The 19,046-nt window shown below is 40.6% G+C and overlaps 1 protein-coding gene across 1 annotated transcript in view; it reads left to right on the top strand.

Annotated features, from left to right (window-relative positions):
- LOC120525005 (acetylcholine receptor subunit beta-like) overlaps nucleotides 1-19,046 on the top strand; it is a 94,515-nt gene that overhangs the window by 74,196 nt on the left and 1,273 nt on the right. The window contains exon 10 of the mRNA XM_039746926.1: nucleotides 12,368-12,515. Within this exon, the coding sequence (XP_039602860.1) occupies nucleotides 12,368-12,515 (148 nt within the window). The remainder of the gene's footprint in view (nucleotides 1-12,367; nucleotides 12,516-19,046) is intronic.

Raw genomic sequence — 19,046 nt, 5'->3', positions numbered from 1 at the left:
CCTCGTCCTCTCATTAAACTTGTATCCCGCATTCCCGTGGGCATGTGAAACGCCAGCGGTAGCCTGTCTATGAACTTAATTTAAAGTTTAGGTTTGCACCTTGCTTTCTTTCCGAGGTAGCAGGACTCATGAATATGGTAGTATATGTCACTCGCTCGCTTCTTATTGTTTTTCGCTGCCTTCTCAATTATATAATGCAAGTTTTCTTAAGCGCTTTTTGGAGGTCTTCCTGATTTTCTACGCACTGCGTTGACAGTCAGTTCACGTGATTACGTGGGAGGCGTGATGACGTCACACGAAACCCCGCCCCCCAAGTCTTTCCAGCTAAACTCTATTACAGTTAATGGAGATAAATACCTTCCAGTTATGACCATTAGGCGTAGAATTTCGAAATGAAACCTGCCCAACTTTTGTAAGTAAGCTGTAAGGAATGAGCCTGCCAAATTTCAGCCTTCTACCTACACGGGAAGTTGGAGAATTAGTGATGAGTCAGTGAGTGAGTGAGTGAGTGAGGGCTTTGCCTTTTATTAGTATAGATATATATTGGCGTGGCCGCCCCAAGAGTCCTTGCTTTTCTTTCCCCAAGTAACCGATCGCCACACAATCAGCTCTGTAATAGAAGTTAAGCCATCTGTAAGCTTAGCGCCGATTCTTCAAAACGTTTAAGGTACATTGAAATATCTTCGTAGTACATGTTAAATTATTCTATCCTTCACGACACTCTCAGTGAAGAATATAGATTATTTAAATGAAATTAAAGTTTTATGTGTATAATTTAACAAACATATTTTGCTGCATTTCACCTTAAAAATGATATCGTCATCATATGTAAATACGCGCTTTATAAAGTGGCTCAGGTTGTGAGATATTATAACTGTAGTGCAAGTTTACAGTGGGGTGATTGTACTTATAAGTACAAACCGTTCTCCAAGGAGCAATTGATTGAATGCATTTAAAGTTCTTGGGATTAAACTGTTTCTGAACCGCGAGGTCCGTACAGGAAAGGCTTTAAAACATTTTGCAGTGGCTGAAACAGCGTGTCCTTAAAGCTGTATACCGATAATTCTCTTTCCGATCAGCTGCTGCTGTGATTCACACTCAGATACAGTGATATAAATACTCCGAGTGGTGCAGTGAGAGTAATATGGAAAAAGATGATCCGCTGTGGCAACTCTTAACGGGAGGAGCTGAAAGAAGAAGAAGTGAGAGTAACAACGCTAAAGCAGTTCTGGTATTTGGAATACTATGGCTGTTCCCTGGACCATTATATTGTTACGAGTTAATTACAATCAGATGTATTACACTAATAAACAATATGCAGTTAGTTTCTGTGTATTTATAAAGCCGCGTCATGAAAATAATGAGTAATCACACAGGAACAGTAGCATTGCTTTGACGCTGGGTGCCGCCAGTCTGCAAAACCGAGCGGAGAACTTGCGTACGACAAGACATGAGGTACCGTGGAAAAGTGCGTGGCTTTACGCCAAGTGTAGGTTTTATACATCGCGATTTGAACGTGAAAAAGTTCTTACGCAACATTTCTTTGCGTACGCACCGTTTATACATGAGGCCCCAGGTGATTGGGCACCAAGGCCCCTGCATCATTTGCTAACATGTCTAACACTATGTTATTTAAGAGCATAGGGCTGAGGTAGTGAGGTATTGGTTTGTGCCTTCGAAAATAGGAAATAATTAAGAACAGTTTTGTGTAAGAATTACAGGTACACAATCCAGCTCTCCCAAATCTGGGTCCTGCTTTTGTCTAAGTATAAAATTTCAAATGCTAACCTGTTGCTAAGGTTAAAATTAAACTTTGTCTGTAAACCTTGTTCATTACGATTGAATAATTAAATAAATCTCTCACTCTCATTTAAGAAAACTATTCCTGGTGGTCGCAATTTTTTGATTAATCAAAGCTGCTACAAAAAATGAAGGGCCACAAATCTATTACTCTTTATTTTAGCAATTAAGGTCACTGAAAATTGTGTTATGGGCACCAAGTTGGACTTTGCTGTTTCTGCAAAGCATATCTCTGTTTGCCAATGACTCACAGACAGACTATTGATTTCATTTGCACCCAAACACACAGTCGGGGTTCTTCCACCAAGTGAATAAGATGGCAGTTGATAGACAAAACTTTTCAACAAAATGAGATTAACGTCGACCCGGAAGACGACCTAGATCGAAAGAAGTGGAGGAAGGCATCAAATGCTAAGAACCCTGCGATAGTGCAGGAACAAATGCTAGGAACAGAAGAAGAATGATTGCTTTAGGCTGAATGTGAGGAATATTAACTTTCTTGGCATTAACCCCAAGTGTGTCTTGGGCAGAAAACTATGTAATTACGGTTAACTCTGAGTCAAATTTGGGGGTAATGTGTAATGATCAGCCTTAAAGTGCTAAGCCCGAATAACTCTCTGGACAGTTATTAAATAGAGTCATGTTGCAAAACATCATATTTCTATGCATTTTGCCACTCAAAGTCAACTCATCAATATTCTTGAGTGGGACTGAGCCTTCAACTATAACAGAATGGTGTATTAATGAGAAACTGTTATGCCAGTTTGGAACAAGCTGAAGCTGAACTATTAGTTGAATCAAGCAATAGTTATGATAATGTGAATTGATCATCAGATGTTGATACGGATAGTAAAACTTATGCATACGGCACTGTACAACTGAGCTGCTGGTGAATTCAGTTGTGTAAAGGTACACTGTGGTGCAAGGAGGTGTGTGGCAAAAAGGCAAAATGATTGCAGTCAAGTAGAAAGACAAGAGAGACATTAGACGCCTAATAACTGTTCGCAATGCAGTGACTGTCAATGTTCGTGTCAAGAAACATGTGGAAGTCACTAAGTTTTGTGCTGTGGTATCCTACAAGAACTCAAGAAGCACATCAACTGTGCAGATTATGCATTGACATTCTACCCCCTCATGCACAAACAGTAAAAAATATCTATATATATATATAATTCACTAAGGCAAGACACCCATGGAAAGCACGCCGGAAGGGGCGTGGATTCACTAAGCCGCCGACAAGAAAGACGGCCATGGCGCCCGCAGGAAGGAGCCACGCCCACCAACTCTAAGACCATTGGATACGACGACAACTCGCAGAACCACGCCCACCAACTGGGACACCATGACACAGGAAAACCAGCGTCATTTATGTTCGTCTGTCGTAGAGTCCACATGAAACTCTGAGCCACGTTGACTGTTCATAGAGGCATGTTTGTCGTGGAAGTAAATCTCTATATGCAGCGTGTAAAACAGTTTGCGAGGGGTATCCCATGGGATCCTTAAAACAATCCTTTAAAACTGAGGTTAAAACACAATGAAGGAAGCAGTCTTTAAAACCAATAAGCCCTGTGCCTCTGTTTCATTACCGTCTCACCTGCCTCACCAATGCAGGCCCTGCAACAGTCGAGACGCTCTCTCACCAGCTGACCTTCTCTGTGCCTGACCGGTTCACACAGAGGCAGCGCAAAAGACAGACAGAGAGACACACACAGGCAGCTGGTGGGCGGCTCTCCGTGAGTTTCTCTTGCGAGCGGGCACATGACCAGGCAGTGTGTATGCTTCGAGTGCGAAGGTGGACGCGACAGAACCATCTAGGAAAAATCATGTCGTGGATGTGAATCGCTGTATGTGGCGTGTGGAACAGTTTGCGAGGGGTGTCCCATGGTCTTGCAGTTGGTGGACGGGTCTCTGTTGGTTGCTCTTGCGAGCGGGCACATTACCAGGCAGTGTGTATGCTTCGAGAGCATGGGTGGACGTGACAGCACCATCTAAGAAGAATCATATTTGTCGCAGATGTGAATCACTGTATGCGGCATGTAAAACAGTTTGTCGCGAATGTAAATCGCTGTATGCAGCGTGTAATTGTATGTTGCCCTCTCTAGAGTTACATCTTTTCATTCACCTACAGTCCTATCCTCAAAACCAACCCCATTTGGACAACTGTGTCTTTCAGGAGGTGTTCACCCATCAATACATAATTATGCGGTGGTTGGCTAGTATATAAGAAAAGTGTCTACTTCTCTTCACACTTCTACTGTCCCGATTGTGATGTCAGGCTGTGCATTGGTGACTGTTTCAATTTCCCCCTGGGGAATAGTGAAACCAAATGGGCACCACTGATCCACCAACCACAGACACAATGATGCCCAAACACAATTGCAGTTCAAATAAATGATATTTAATCACCTCCATACAATCACCAGCCTCAATATACAAATTTAAATTCCCTCCTTCCACCTCTTTTAGAGTGTTGCCTGCTGCCTCTTGACTCTGACTCAATTAAATGAGGTGGTGGGATCTCTTAAATCTGACCAGATACTGCTTCTGGTGTTACACCCAGGTCAGCCCGAGCACTTTTGGGGTATGTGGAAACCAGGGCAGTTCTCCCCCGGCAGCAGCCACTGGCAGTATCCAAAGACCCCAACAGAGTTGCGTTTCCAGACTCCAACTCCCATGTCACACTGCGGGTGCCTTAATCGGATTCAGCCCTAAGGAACAGTGCCACCTTTTGTTTGGGGGAATGAACTGCTCTTGGTATGTCCGTTAACCCAGTCCATCCATTATGACAGACTTAGCTACAGTTCCTACATGAAATGTCATCCTCAAGAGCAAAATATGTTTTCAAGCTGTAAGCGAAGATGATGTGAAACTAGACATCGACAGGATTTTAACACATGACCTTAAACATAAGACTGTTTCTCCCTAATTTTTTTTGTATTTTTGGATTTAGATTGTTTCTGTACGTGTCATAGATTGGGAAGCCTTGGATGTTTTTTATTCAAGGATACAATATATGCCAAAATGTAAAGCTATTAGTTAAGTGTGGAAAGAAGTTTTGAATGATTTTTTTACAAATATATTTTTAGCAGCACTCTATCAGATGAAAGCACAGGATGACAGCACCCTCTGCTGGGTCTTTCAAGATTTTATAATATTAGGTGAAGCTACAGGATTTCTTGAGCTGCCTGCCTTTTTTACTTCAAAACATCTACAGTAAAGATGCATGTCCATTTTTACTTTCTCGTATATGTTGTAATCGTCCAAAAATCTGATGTCGAGATTTTCATGAATCTCGACATTTTAGACCTCCTTAGAAAATACCATTTTTGTAATTATATCTGTGTGTGTGTCTGTAAACACGATAACTTGAGTACGCTTTCACTTACACCAACAAAATTTTGCATACAAGTATTAGGTACAAAATGTAGATTTCTATCAACTATTGGGCTATTTTCATTAACCGGAAGTGGTACTTTACCTTTGTGGCAAGCGTCTGGGGGCGGTAACCTGCCGGGGCGCCCAGAAGGACTGGGAGAGGGACTACGCCTCCTCCAGACCACAAGAGGGCAGCTTTCCTGGATGGTATGGGGACCATGGGAACAGAGCTTGGAAGCTCAACCCTATAGGGACCCGTGGTCACCGCCAGGGGGCACCCAGATGCCTGAAGAGCCCTGGTCCTCAGCAACCGGACAGCTGGGAAACACTTCTGAAGTGCTCTGCCTGTGTCTACCCTGTCTAGGCTCTTACAAGGTGCTTTTATGGCCGGCTTCTCCTGGTCCCTCTGAAGGTCTACTACCACCTGAGGAATGTGTCCCTCTCAGATCCGGACCCAGTCCGATAAAAAATATATTTTTTGAAAAATAGGACAGTAAAGAACAGAAGCATTTTGTGAGCACAGGAAGTTTACACATTTTCTTTGTTTTGACGAATTTAGTTGAGAAAGTGAATGGAGAGACGGAACATTTGGGTGACGAAGATGAACTTAAATGTCTCTGTAGCTGGTTAAACATCATTGATTAAAAAGGAATAAAATGAAAAGAAAATGACTGTCAAGAGAGTTGATTGTCTTAAACTTAATGCAAAGAGACTTTTAACATAAAGCACAACAATTAAACTGAAAGAACAACCAAATTACCAAAATAAAATGCTAGGATATATTGAAAATATTAGCATGTTTGATGTGAAAGTGGAAGACTGGCTAACGTATACCGAAAGAGTAGAATTTTAACAGTGCAGTAAATGACATTGAGAATGAACTTGTAAGAAAACATCCACATGGCGTAACATTCTGGTGCATTCAGAGACTTGGTTAGCTGGTTTGAAATATTCTAGTCACTTTATCAAATAGTTTAATAATAAGTTTGTGTATTAATCATTTTTGTAACGGTTATGGTCATGGAAGGTATGACATAAGTCAAGAGAATGTTGGGGAGCCAACTGGGTCGCTCCTTTTAATAATGCTACAAAGCAAAAATAACACAATGGCTTTAAATAACAACAAAATCATAGGCGGCATTGTCTTCAGAGAAATTAGATTAGCTCAGTGGAGCAGTCAGTACATTTTGGAGTTAGAGCTCCACCCTGGGGATGGACCAACTCCAAAATGAGACACGTCCCTCCGGAAGGACCTCAGTTTTTATACTGTAGTCTCTTGGTTGGAAGGGGCAGAGTCAGTTGCTCTTATTGGGTGGCATCTTTGTGCTGTGAATGAGCCTTGGATGAGCCTGGAAGGGGACCCTCGGACAAGCAGAAATGACACAGTGAGTCATATTCAAAACTAGTGACAATAAAATGTAATTAAGGGTATAAAGATAGATAGATAGATAGATAGATAGATAGATAGATAGATAGATAGATAGATAGATAGATAGATAGATAGATAGATAGATAGATAGATAGAACTTAATTTGTTCTCAGGGACAACTTCAGCCTTTTATAGAAGATCTTTTGAAATACATAAATAGATTAATAAATGCATACACACCAACACTGTGGACTGAACACACATCACAATTACTTAAAGGGAAGAAAAACTTAAAAAGAAAACTACTGACTTGGCTGTCATAGTTCGAGTGATGCAATATGCAGCCATATCGTTGTTGGCATATAGGAGCCCTCATGGTGTTCTTTGACACACTTCTGCTGAATGATTTATCAGATGAAAGTCTGTCAGAGAAAGTTTGTGCAGTATTGTTCATCATGGCACTCAGTTTTGTTTTAATTCTCTCCTTTGCAAGGATCTCCAGGGGGCCCAAAGTGTGTCCTTTAATTGTGCCTCTCTTGAAGTGATGTTACCTGCCCAGCACACCCCAGACTGGCCATCATAGAGTCACAGTAGATGTGAAGGATGTAATTTCCCACATGAAAGGAATGTAGTCTCTTAAGGAAGAAGAACCTGCTCTGCCCTTTTTTATACAGTTCCTCTGTGTTCTGTGACCTGTCCTACCTGTCATTGATGTGGACCCCCTAGTACCTGTCACCTCTACATCCACTCCTTGAATAGTGACTGGACACAGAGGCTCTTTGGTGCGGTGAAAGTTAATAACCAGTTCCTTGGTTTTACTGACAATTCTCAAAGTTCTTCACATGACTCCTCTCCTCTGTCGCATTCCCCTTATCAATACACCTCATAAATGCAGAATCATCTGAGAAGTTCTGCAAGAGACATGACCCAGTGTTATATTTATGGTTTGAGGTGTACAGAGTGAAGTTGAAAGGAGACAGGCCTTTTCCTTGTGGTGCTCCAGTGTTGCTCACATCCATATCAGAGACACAGTCCTTGAGTCTCATAAACTGCGGCCTGCCTGACAGATAGTCCATCATCCAGAACATCACAGGCTCAGCCACTTGCATATTTCTGAGTTTTTCTGATAGTTAGACGGTACTGAAGGTACTGGAGAAATCAAAACACAGAATCCTCACAGTGCTGTCAGCACTTTACCCAAAATATGTTTTTAATACCATTTTCTAATATTGTAACTGAAGTTGCTTTCATAGACTGCAGATTCCATTTCAAGTGATGTAAAGAGTCATTTACTGTTCATCTAGGGTCTGTGGCTACTTGAAGTTTAAATTTGTTAAACATTAAATATTTTTCAAAGAAGTACCCGATGGACATTTCAAATTTGTGCTGAAGTCGCAAGTTAAAATTGTTGGCTGCATCCAAGCACATTAGATATCTAATCATTCTGGTGCTTTGCCAATAAGTTATCTTTAGATATAAATAACCTTTAGATAATGCAGTTGTGAGGTTCTTTTACGTTTAACGGAAATACTGAATACACGTTTAGTCACTGGAGTGTCAGCTAGCCATATTTCATAAGATTTTTCAATAAGTTAAATTGCTAATATTTTTTCGCTATCTAGACATGAACATCATGTCACTTACCCGCTTCGATTTCAAGGAGCAGTAGAAGTGAGCTGTTGTGATTGAGGTTGTGATGTCACAGCTGCAGAGACGAGTGGGGATGAGGTGATTATTTGCAGATAATGAGATCTGCCACTCCATTATGGTACATTAGGGACGGTACTTACCTTGTTTGGTGACGAATAGATAAACAATATCAGTTTTAGCAAACTGAATAAATAAAGACACATCTAATGTCATACCTTCCTTATATGGTTACACTCGGCCATATATCTGACCCTGCCACATCCCATGTATTTGCTTCAGAAAGGTGGTAGTGCCACACAGTGTGATGGGCACCAAAACACCAGCCCTCCCCATTGTGGAGCCATGGATGGGGTGGAGTCAGATGTTGGTGGAGTTGGTTGGCCAAGTATTACCATATAAAGAAGGTTTAACATTAGAGGGGTATTTATTTATTCAATGTGCTATTCATCACCGTGCAACGCAAAAACCATCCCCTGCTGTACCAGAATGCAGTGACTGATCTCGTTATATGTTTCACAAAACCATAAAGTTGTACAAAGATGTTATCTAGAGAGACTGAGAAAATTGGCAGAAAGACTGAATCTTTCATAAGTAAGGATACATTGCATTAAATTTTCAAGACTTAAAAAGAAGTATGAAGCATCTTACACTTACTGTTCAAAGACAGTTGAGCAGCACCTGATGCAAGCTTCCTTCTGAGTTTAGCAGAGTAGTTAACCCCACAGTGTTACAGATCTCCACACAGTGCTAAGGTGGGTATCTCTTTTCGGAGATTTGACAGTGTGGCCACTGGGGGATGCACCCACTAGCCAAACCCAACACAGACTGACGTGGACACAAATTCAACACAACACAGGCTTTATTTTGTTGTGGGAAGCTCTTCTTCAACTTTTCCCACTTGCAAACACACAGTACCAAGAACAATTATTAAAAGGCATACAGCACTTCTTCTCTTCGTCTCTGTCTTTCTCTTCTCTGTCACTCCTTCCACCTCTATTCCTCCACCAGCGAGCCTTTTCACCTTCTTCCCAACTCTGCCTCCTGGAGCAATAGCGGACTGGGTCTTGCCCAGAGGGGACTGGGCGGTCTCTTGGTCTGGAACCCCTACAGATTTTATTTTTTCTCCAGCTTTTGGAGTTTTTTGTTTTTCTGTCCACCCTGGCCATTTGACCTTACTCTTATTCTATGTTAATTAATGTTGACTTATGTTTATCTTTTATTGTGTCTTCTATTTCTCTATTCATTTTGTAAAGCACTTTGAGCTACATTTTTTGTATGAATATGTGCTATATAAATAAATGTTGATTGATTGATTGAATAGCAGCAGGCTTCTTTTATCCTGCGCTTGGGAGTACATCTGGTTGTGTGTTAGCATGGTCCAGAAGCACTTTTGGGTGAGGCAGAAGCCCAGTGTAGTAGTGCTCGGCAGCCATTGCAGAACACTGTGGTAGTACTCATTGAACCAACAAGGGTGTGCCAAACTCAAACTCCTATGAAGCCCTGTGAGAATCCATAATGCTGCAGCAACCCAGGGGGGTTGACCTCTAGTGTTCCAGGGGAGATAATGCCCTGAGCACACTCTCCTCTGGTCCTTCCATTATGGAGGCATCCAGGCTGGTACAACAAGTACCATTATAGGAAGAGCAACAATGAAAATGTGTAGCCTTTGAGGTTCTTCCAGACTGTGTATGAAAATGCTGCTCTATGAAATGAAAGAGCATGAACAGAAATATGAGATAAGTAAAGTCTTAGAGAAGATGCCCAACTATACACTGGGCCCATCTGTCTAAAAGTGACCACCAGCCACTACACAACGCATACATTATCCATCTATTCATCTCTTTCTTAAGCCATATTTCAGGTTAACACAGTCTATCATTGGGCAAAAGGAAGGGACCTGCTCTAGATAGGGTCGGCACACACCTGCACTCATTTTAAATTCAGCAGTTACCCTAATCTAACTGTTTTAGGATTTGAAAGGAAAAGCCACACAACATCCACACAGACAACACCAGGCCAGGCTCTAAATGCTTTGCCTCCTAGCTTTCTTAATGGACTTTGTAATTTGTCCACTGGTGCTAATCACTGCCTGGTGAAATGCAGCTATCAAGATGGCAGAAAAAAATCAGTCTGTCTGGTTGAATGATGATAATAAACTGGTCTGATTAGAGCGTAAATAGGCAAATGTGATCAGCCAGATTCAAACCCTAAGATGAAAGGCAGCACTGCATTGCCACCTTTGTACCACATAATTATTATTATAATTGGTGGATGTCATAACTGAGCAGTGACTGGCCTGGAACCTGAAACCAGTCTTCTGGGGCTGTTAAGCAGCAGTGCTAACCAATGTGCTACCACAATATCCTAAGAAATTTGACAAATGAGATCAAGCCATCAAGCCTGTTTGTTTAGGTAATAGCTAAGCTGTCCCAATATCTCATCCAGCTTCTTCTTAAAGGTTGTGAAGATTTCTGCTTCATCTCTGCATCTTAGTAGTTTGTTCAGTCCAACAACTCTTTGCGTGAAGAAGCGCTAGCTGGCATCAGTCTTAAATACTCTTCCTCTTAATTTCCTCTGATATTCCTGAGTATGTGATGCACCCTTAAGCTTAAACTGAAAGAATGTTGCTAGATGTACTTTATTAATGCCTCTGAGGATTTTGAAGACATGGATTAGGTCCAGTCTCCTCTCCTCAGGACTAAACATGTGGAATTCTTTCAGTCTGTCAGAATATGACATGTCTGTCCTTAAGTCCTGGATATCACCTTGTTGCCCTCTTCTGTACAGCTTCAAGTGCTGCTATGACTTTCTGGTGACCACAACTGCACAAAATCCTCCAGATGCAATATCATTGTTCATGATATAGTCCAAGCCTTACATCCCATTATTATGAGTATGATGATGATGATGATGATGATGATTATTATTAATATTATTATTATTATATATGTGGAAGTGACTGGGCAGGGATATTAATTCAGTTTTCTGGGTCAATGGCACAGACGTGTTAATGAAATGTGTGACTATTATTATTATTATTATTATTATTATTATTATTGTTATTATATGTGCCACAGTGGTAAGGTCAATGGGTAAGGATCTGAAGTCAGTGTCCTGGAACTATGAGACAGAAATGTTAACCACTGAGCCACCATTATTGATTTTATCACCACCATTATAGGTGACACAATTGCACAGTGACTGAGCTGGAATCTTAATCCAGCATCCTTGGGCAGTGACAGAGCAATACTATAGCAAATCAGACACCATCATCAATATCATTGTTGCATCATCATCATTATTAATATTATAATTGTTATATATATATATATATATGTGTGTAACTGGGATCAAAATCCAGTCTCCAGGAGCTGTGAGGTAGTAGTATTAACCACTATGCCACCAATACTTTGACTATCATCATTATTATAGTTGGTACAGCTGCACAATGATTGAGCTGGCATCTGAATGTAGTCTCCTGGAGTAGTGATAATCAATGTGCTACCATTCTTTCTTTCTTTCTTTCTTTCTTTCTTTCTTTCTTTCTTTCTTTCTTTCTTTCTTTCTTTCCTTTTATTACATGTCACACAGTGGTACAGTGACTGGACAGGGATCTGAACCCTTGAGCTGTGAGGCAGCAGCACTAATCAAATATGCCACCATTCTTCTTCTTCTTCTTCTTCGTATTATTATTATTATTATTATTATTATTATTATTATTATTATTATTATTATTATATTTGTTTATTTTCTTTATTTGTATCTTTTCATTTCTTTCTTTTTTAATTTTTATTACATGTCATACAGTGGTAGAGTGACTGGACTGAGATCTGAATCCAGTCTACTAGAGCTGTGAGGCAGTAGCACTAATCAAATATGCTACCTTTCTTTCTTTCTTTCTTTCTTTCTTTCTTTCTTTCTTTCTTTCTTTCTTTCTTTTTATTGCATGGCATACAGTGGTACAGTGACTGGACTGGGATCTGAATCCAGTGTCCTGGAGCTGTGAAGCAGCAGCAGTAGCCACTCTGTCACCCATATTATTATAGCTGACACAGTTTCACTATGAATGGGAAGGGCTTACAACCCAGTCTAGCAAAACACAACTAATGACTGTGCCTCCCAGGCATGCATTTATTTTCTGCTTTTTGTTTTGTCAACTCTTTTTCTCTGTAGGTACCAGGCAGAGAACTTCTCATCTGACCTGAAACGCTTCATAGACGGGCCGAGTCATTATGTCTCTCTACCTCCTGACCTGAAGTCGGCCATGAATGCCATAAGTTACATTGCTGAGCAGCTGCAGGCAGAAGTAGATGATGGAGCGGTAAGATGTACAGCCCTTCATATTAAATGTTTGGCTCACCTTGTGTATAACACACAGAGCAAAGTTTATTATAGGTTTAATACTTGGCTGCTTAAATTTTTTCCCAAAATTATAATAATATGGTTTTCATGTTTTTATCTGTTAATGTGCTGAACTTTTGATTCTGTTTATCTCAGTGTGGAATTGCTGGTTTTGAGCACACATATATACACACACACACACACACACACGCACGTCTAAATTCTCTAATGTGTGCAGGAACAATTCAGGGTCACCTATCAACCCTAACCTGCATTCTTGTTTGAAGAAAACTGGCGATAACTCACACCGACAAAGGGAGAACATGCAAACTGCTCACAGAGAGACGTGAGATTTGAACTCAGATCTTCATAGCTAGGGGCGTCAGTACTAGCCACTAAGTATGGTGTGGAAAGATTTGATTATAGTTTATTATTTGTTAAATATTTTATTGTCTTAATTCAAATATCAGTCTTCATTACAATTATTTCCCTGCATTTTGTACAGCTGGAGCTCAGACAGGCTAAATAACATGCTTAGGGTTAGACTGAACTGACTGACAATCTTCTGCTTATTCAAAGGACAATACTATGATATTAGAAATTAGAATACTCTTCTAAAGTGAATGTCGAGTCTGGGGCTGTGAAGCAGCAGTAGTAGTACACACGGCACCATCCTGTTTTATTGCTTCTCCAAATATGTACAGACAGAGATATAAATAAGCTCTTATATATCACATCATATTAAGTTATATTACATTATACTAATCACCATCACAAAACGCTTACTGCTGCACCATCATAAATCCCAAAGATATTTTAAGCTGTATTATAAATAACACACATCAATTAATATTTATTTTATATAATTCCTTTACCAACATTCATCATCAGAAGGCACTATAGCAAATGACCAAAATTAATAGCGTGAGGTTCAGCCACTGCATGTTGGAGCTCACCAGGGTGAACATCATGCGAAATACCTACTCCTGTCATGTTAATCAGAATGGGAAAATCAAAAAGTCAAAGTGCTGTGCTTTTAACAACATATAAAAGAAAACGTTCATCAGACACTTAACTCATTTGGACAAGAATATGGACTGAATGTCATAAGCCACAAAAATACAAGCCATTGACTGGTGAAAGACCTGACCATTTCTGACCTTACTTCACGGTTTCCTGTCTTCAAATCCTTTTCTAAAGTCATTTAAGCATTGCCCCGCTTTGTATGTGGGAGATGGCGAAGCTCATTAGGATTCATTCAATATGTGGCACAAATCTATGAAGGCATGGATGGTTGGTAGTTTGGTGCAGATTGCCCAGATGTACTATGATCATCCATCCGTTTAGTTTATCTTCTATTTATTTTTGCATCGCATGCTTCACTGAGAAGAGGCTCAGGGTGCTGTAACAAGAAAATTACAGATTTTAAAAACTACTTTGTGCACATAAACAGATTAATTTAAATAGTCAATCAGAGCAATAAATGGCCAGTAATTTTAACACTGACATATGGCCAATTCACATTTCAGTTCAAATCAGGGCCCCAATTCCGGAGTTCATTCCAGCAATGGGACCAATGTCAGAATGGGGCAACTGTGTATTGCAGGTCACTCTCATTCATGTTGGGACAATTTACAGTCAACAAATGGCATCATGTTGGGTTTATGGGGCATAGACATACAGAGAAAACTCAAAGATCTACACAGAAGGCACCTAGCACTAGGGAGCATTGTGGCAACAGTGCTAACCACTGTGCCACCATGTCACCCAATGAGTCGACTGGTGACAGGTGCTAAGCAATATCAGGATTATTAGTCGGAAAACAGCCCATTAAGTAGACCACCATATACCAATATGATCTGGCCTGGTTTGAGAATGAATAGACATGTTTCTGTTGATAGATAGATAGATAGATAGATAGATAGATAGATAGATAGATAGATAGATAGATAGATAGATACTTTATTAATCCAAAGGGGAAATTCACATAATCCAGCAGCAGTATACTGATACAAAAAACAATATTAAATTAAATAGTAATAAAAATGCATGTAAAAGCAGACAATAACTTAGAATAATGTTAGCATTTACTCCCTCGGGTGGAATTGAAGAGTCGCATAGTGTAGGGGAGGAACGATCTCCTCAGTCTGTCAGTGGAGCAGGACGGTGACAGCAGTCTGTCGCTGAAGCTACTCCTCTGCCTGGAGATGACACTGTTCAGTGGACGCAGTGGATTCTTCATGATGGCCTAGATTTCTTAAATTGCATTAGAGTTAGACCAACTGAAGGATCACATGAATAGAACCAGGGTGCCATGGGTATTAAAGGTACCAAGTAGGGGAAAAGACCTTGATGGGAAAGCGAAAGTCAGAGGGAGCGAGAGGAACTTATACTGGCAGCGTAGTAGAGCAATGTCTCTCAACCACTGATGGGTCTTGGGTCGCTGTCAGTGAGTCAGAATTGGCCTTTGCAGGGTCGGAAGTATAGAAAATAAACATAAAAATTTTTCCGCTACTGACTTGCTCACTGTATAACATCCCCTTCTCCCCAATATTCCACTGAACGGGATTGTCAGAACTGTGTGAAATTCATTCCCATTACGTTGTTTCAACAAGGGGTACCCCCACCCTGCTCGTTTCCCAATTGTAATTGCACTTGGGGTCCATTCACACTTCCATGTTGCAAATTTCCAGCATTTGTTTAGCATTTCTCAACAGTTTTTCAACTGTTTTTCAAGCTTTTCTTCCAGGGTTTACAAAGAAGCGTTTTGCAGGGAAAATATGACATAATTTCCATTTTGTCGGGTTGTGAAGAGAGTGCTGTGTTTCAAGAATATCTTCTATGACTTTAGTGCTTTTAATTGTGGTGATCACAGTACCGAAGAGCAGATGTCATAAGAGGCACGATCGCACAAATTGGGTGAACCCAATTCTGAAGCAAAGGGCGTCGAGAGGAAAATTTTCATCTCTCTGTGAAAAATTTCAGGATTACACAATAAGCACATAAGTAGTGATATATGGAAAAAGAATCATTGTGTTATTTCGCAGAAAAAAATAATATGCCTGCTAATGATGGTGCAACATCATCCAGTCGTCTAGTAACAGCTAATGAGGAAGGGGTTATCATGCACAGGGGTAAGCAACTAAAAAGAGCTGAGTATACGTTGTATTAAGGCACATTTAATTTTAATCTGCCCAGTTCAGAGTCACTGGGAGCCAGTGATTATCGCAGCAGCACTGGGTGTAAGGCAAGAAGCACATGTGGTGCACGGCGTGCTGCTCCTTTTAATGGTTCAGTCACACAGCAAAGCAGTAAAGAGTGTGCTCTGTGCAATCAGTGGATTACTAAAGTGTATGCTTAGGTTTCATCCACTTTTTTGCTACAGATATTTTGAAACTATGTGAGGTGTTAATTCAGTAGCCAGTATTCAATCAGGAGCTAAGGATTGGGGATGGATGTTATTTACTTTTGAACATTAAAACAATCTAGACGAGAACAGGCTATTCAGCCCAACAAATCTCACCAATCCATTCCACTTAATTCTTCTTAAATAAACTCATATCAAGTTTTGAAGGTTCCTACTGTCTACCCCATTACTTGGTCACTTATTCCATGTGTCTGTGGTTCTCTGCGTGAAGAAAAACTTCCTAGTTTAGCCTTCAAACGCTTTCCAACTGTGTCACCGTGTTGTTGAGGAACTCCAAAAGAGATCCTTTTTGTTTAAAAACTCAGTTTTTAAATGAAAATGTGTTCATCTTGACATAGCCTTAGTATGTCAATTTGATATTGAGTGCAAATAAGCATCTGTTTTTTTTTTAAGCCTGTTACAATTCATGTACTATTTTTAGTTAGAACATTAGGACAATCTGGACAAGAACAGGCCATTCAGCCCAACAAAGCTCACCAGTCCAATCAACTTAGTTCTTCTAAAAAACATCAAGTTGAGTTTTGAAAGTCCATAAAGCCCTCCTGCCCACCACACTACTTGGTAGCTTATTCCAAGTGTTTATCGTTCTTTGTGTGATGAAAACCTTCCCAAGTTTTATGCAAAATTTACCCTGAACAAGTTTCCAACTGTGCTCCTGTGTTCTTGTTGAACTCATTTTAAAGTCATAGTCTCGATCCACTGGACTAACTCCCTTCATAATTTTAAATACTTCAGTCATGTCTCATCTTAATGTTCTTTTGCTTAAACGGAAAGGCTCAGCTCTTTTAATCTTTCTTCATAATTCACCTTCAGCAGTCCTGGAATCAGCCTAGTCACTCTTTTTATCAACCTAGTCACTCTTCTCTCTCTTCACAAAGGACTACACGCATCTTCTTAATTTAGAAGTATCACAGACAATTTTTACATATTCAGTGTTTAAACAGGCAACAACAGTCAGTTCAACGTGCTCAATGACACCGATCAATCCACAAATACACGGACACAAATCTCATATTATTTGCATCTAACACAAAAGGTACCAACTAAACCTCTTAGGTACTTTTCTTAATGGTAGATACCAATTATGAAATGGTTATCTACGTTGTGAATCTGAGTATAGTCTATTACGAGAGGCCTCCAACAAATTCCAAAATATGACCTATTCCAGGCAACTTGACCCCAGAGTTCAAATGGCTGGCTTTGGTCCACCCACACTCACAAGGGTCAGTTTGCAGTTACGAACCTACATACACTTGGGTACGGGAAAAGAAAATTGGATTACCCAAGAAAAGATCATGCATACATGGGAACAGTTTGAACCCAAGAAACTGGCCATTGTTAATCTTTGAACAGAAGGTAGTCCATTTCAAGTCAAGTCAAGTCAAGTTGGGGAACATGCATTGGTGTAGTGTATTGCCGCACCAACCACACGACAAAACAGCTTGGGATCCCGGTTGGCAACCCCCTAGGCAGACGTGTGGTCCAGTCCCACCCTCTGGAAATTACCCCCTATCTACTGCAGGCAAGTGTTACGTGGGTGACCCCTTGGCCTGGTCCAGCCACTCAGGTCCTCAACAATGAGGATCCAGCTAGCTGGATCACCCTCGAAGAAACACACCACATGGCTGTAGTGCCGTAACTGACGCTCCTTCACAATGCAGGTAATATGCCTCATTCAGGACTCCATGAGCAACCGCTCATTTGACACAAAGTCAAACCAATGGTAACCAAGGATTTTCCCACAGAGACACAGTACCAAAGGAGTCCAGTCTTCATCTCAGGTCACTGAATAGCGTCCATGTCTCGCAACCATATAGCAAGACAGGAAGCAGCAGAACGCTAAAGACTTGGACCTTTGTCCTTTTGCATAGATATCAGTAGTGCCACACACCCCTTTCCAGCGACCACATGACCACCCATGCTCTCCCAATCCGTCTATTGACTTCATAGGAAGAGTCACCAGAGACATGAATGTCACTGCCAAGGTTTATATTTTTATTATACCGTTTCACTGATGGTAATTCAAAATAAGTGACCAAAATTATAAATAAGCCATTCCTAGAAGAGATGTGCAAATAAAAGATTGTGATCTGAAAAATCCTGCTGAGTTTTTGGAGATAGGTTAGGCCCAGGTAAAGCAAGGGTGCAATACTTAAATATGCTTGATTTCAAACAAGATTTTTAAAATGCATTTATAGTATTAAACACAAAACGTAATTTAAGTCATATGCCAATCGCAGCCCGTGTGAGACTTGCGTGTTGATTTTCTGCTGGCAGCCAGTTTGAGTGGATCTGCACCAGGGATCTTCTTCAAGTGTTTAACTCGTTGATCTGGTTATGGATGTGTTGACCAATCCTCCTGGTGAGCGATTTTTGCTGTTGACATTGTATTGTGTAACACAGGAAAGGAGGAAGTGGAGAGGAAGTTGGAAAAATGGAGAAGGGCTTTGGAAGATAGGAGCAGGAAGATAAATAGGAAGAACACAGAATATCTGAGGTTTAATGATTTTCAGGATTCAGAAGTTAACCTGCAGGGAGAGCTATTAAAGTGAGTGGATACACTTAAATATCAAGAATCATTGGTAGACCATGTTGAAGAATTAGATGCAGAGATAACCCAAAGAGTGCAGACTGGACGGAACAATTGAAAGAAGGCATCAGGAGTGCTGTGTGTTAGAAGAATTAAGGTAAAGGTTAAAGGTGAGGTTTATAAGACCGTGGAAGAACCAGCATTGGTGTAAGGAGCTGAGATTGGGATGGATGTGTGGAGTTACCAAAAAGGACAGATGATTAGAAGTATGGACATGTGATGAGGAGAGACAATGAATATGTGGGAAAAAAAGTGATGGGATTGGAATTGCAGGGGAAGAGAAGGTGAGGGAGGCCAAAGTGGAGGTGGATGGGTAAAGTAAAAGAAGATCTGAAGAAAAATGGTCTGTCGGGAATTGAGGTGCAGGACCGAGCTGTTCAGAGAAGGCTGATCAAGCTCATTGACCCCACATAGAAGTCGGACAAGAAGAAGAAGACTGTCATTCCTCCCAGACATGGTAGATTATTTATTGACTGAAAACCGGCCTGGTGATA

This window comes from Polypterus senegalus, chromosome 3 (genome assembly GCF_016835505.1).
Source record: "Polypterus senegalus isolate Bchr_013 chromosome 3, ASM1683550v1, whole genome shotgun sequence".
NCBI classification, from domain to species: domain Eukaryota; kingdom Metazoa; phylum Chordata; class Cladistia; order Polypteriformes; family Polypteridae; genus Polypterus; species Polypterus senegalus.
Note: the sequence above shows the minus strand (reverse complement) of the source record. Positions and strands in the feature narration are given on the sequence as shown.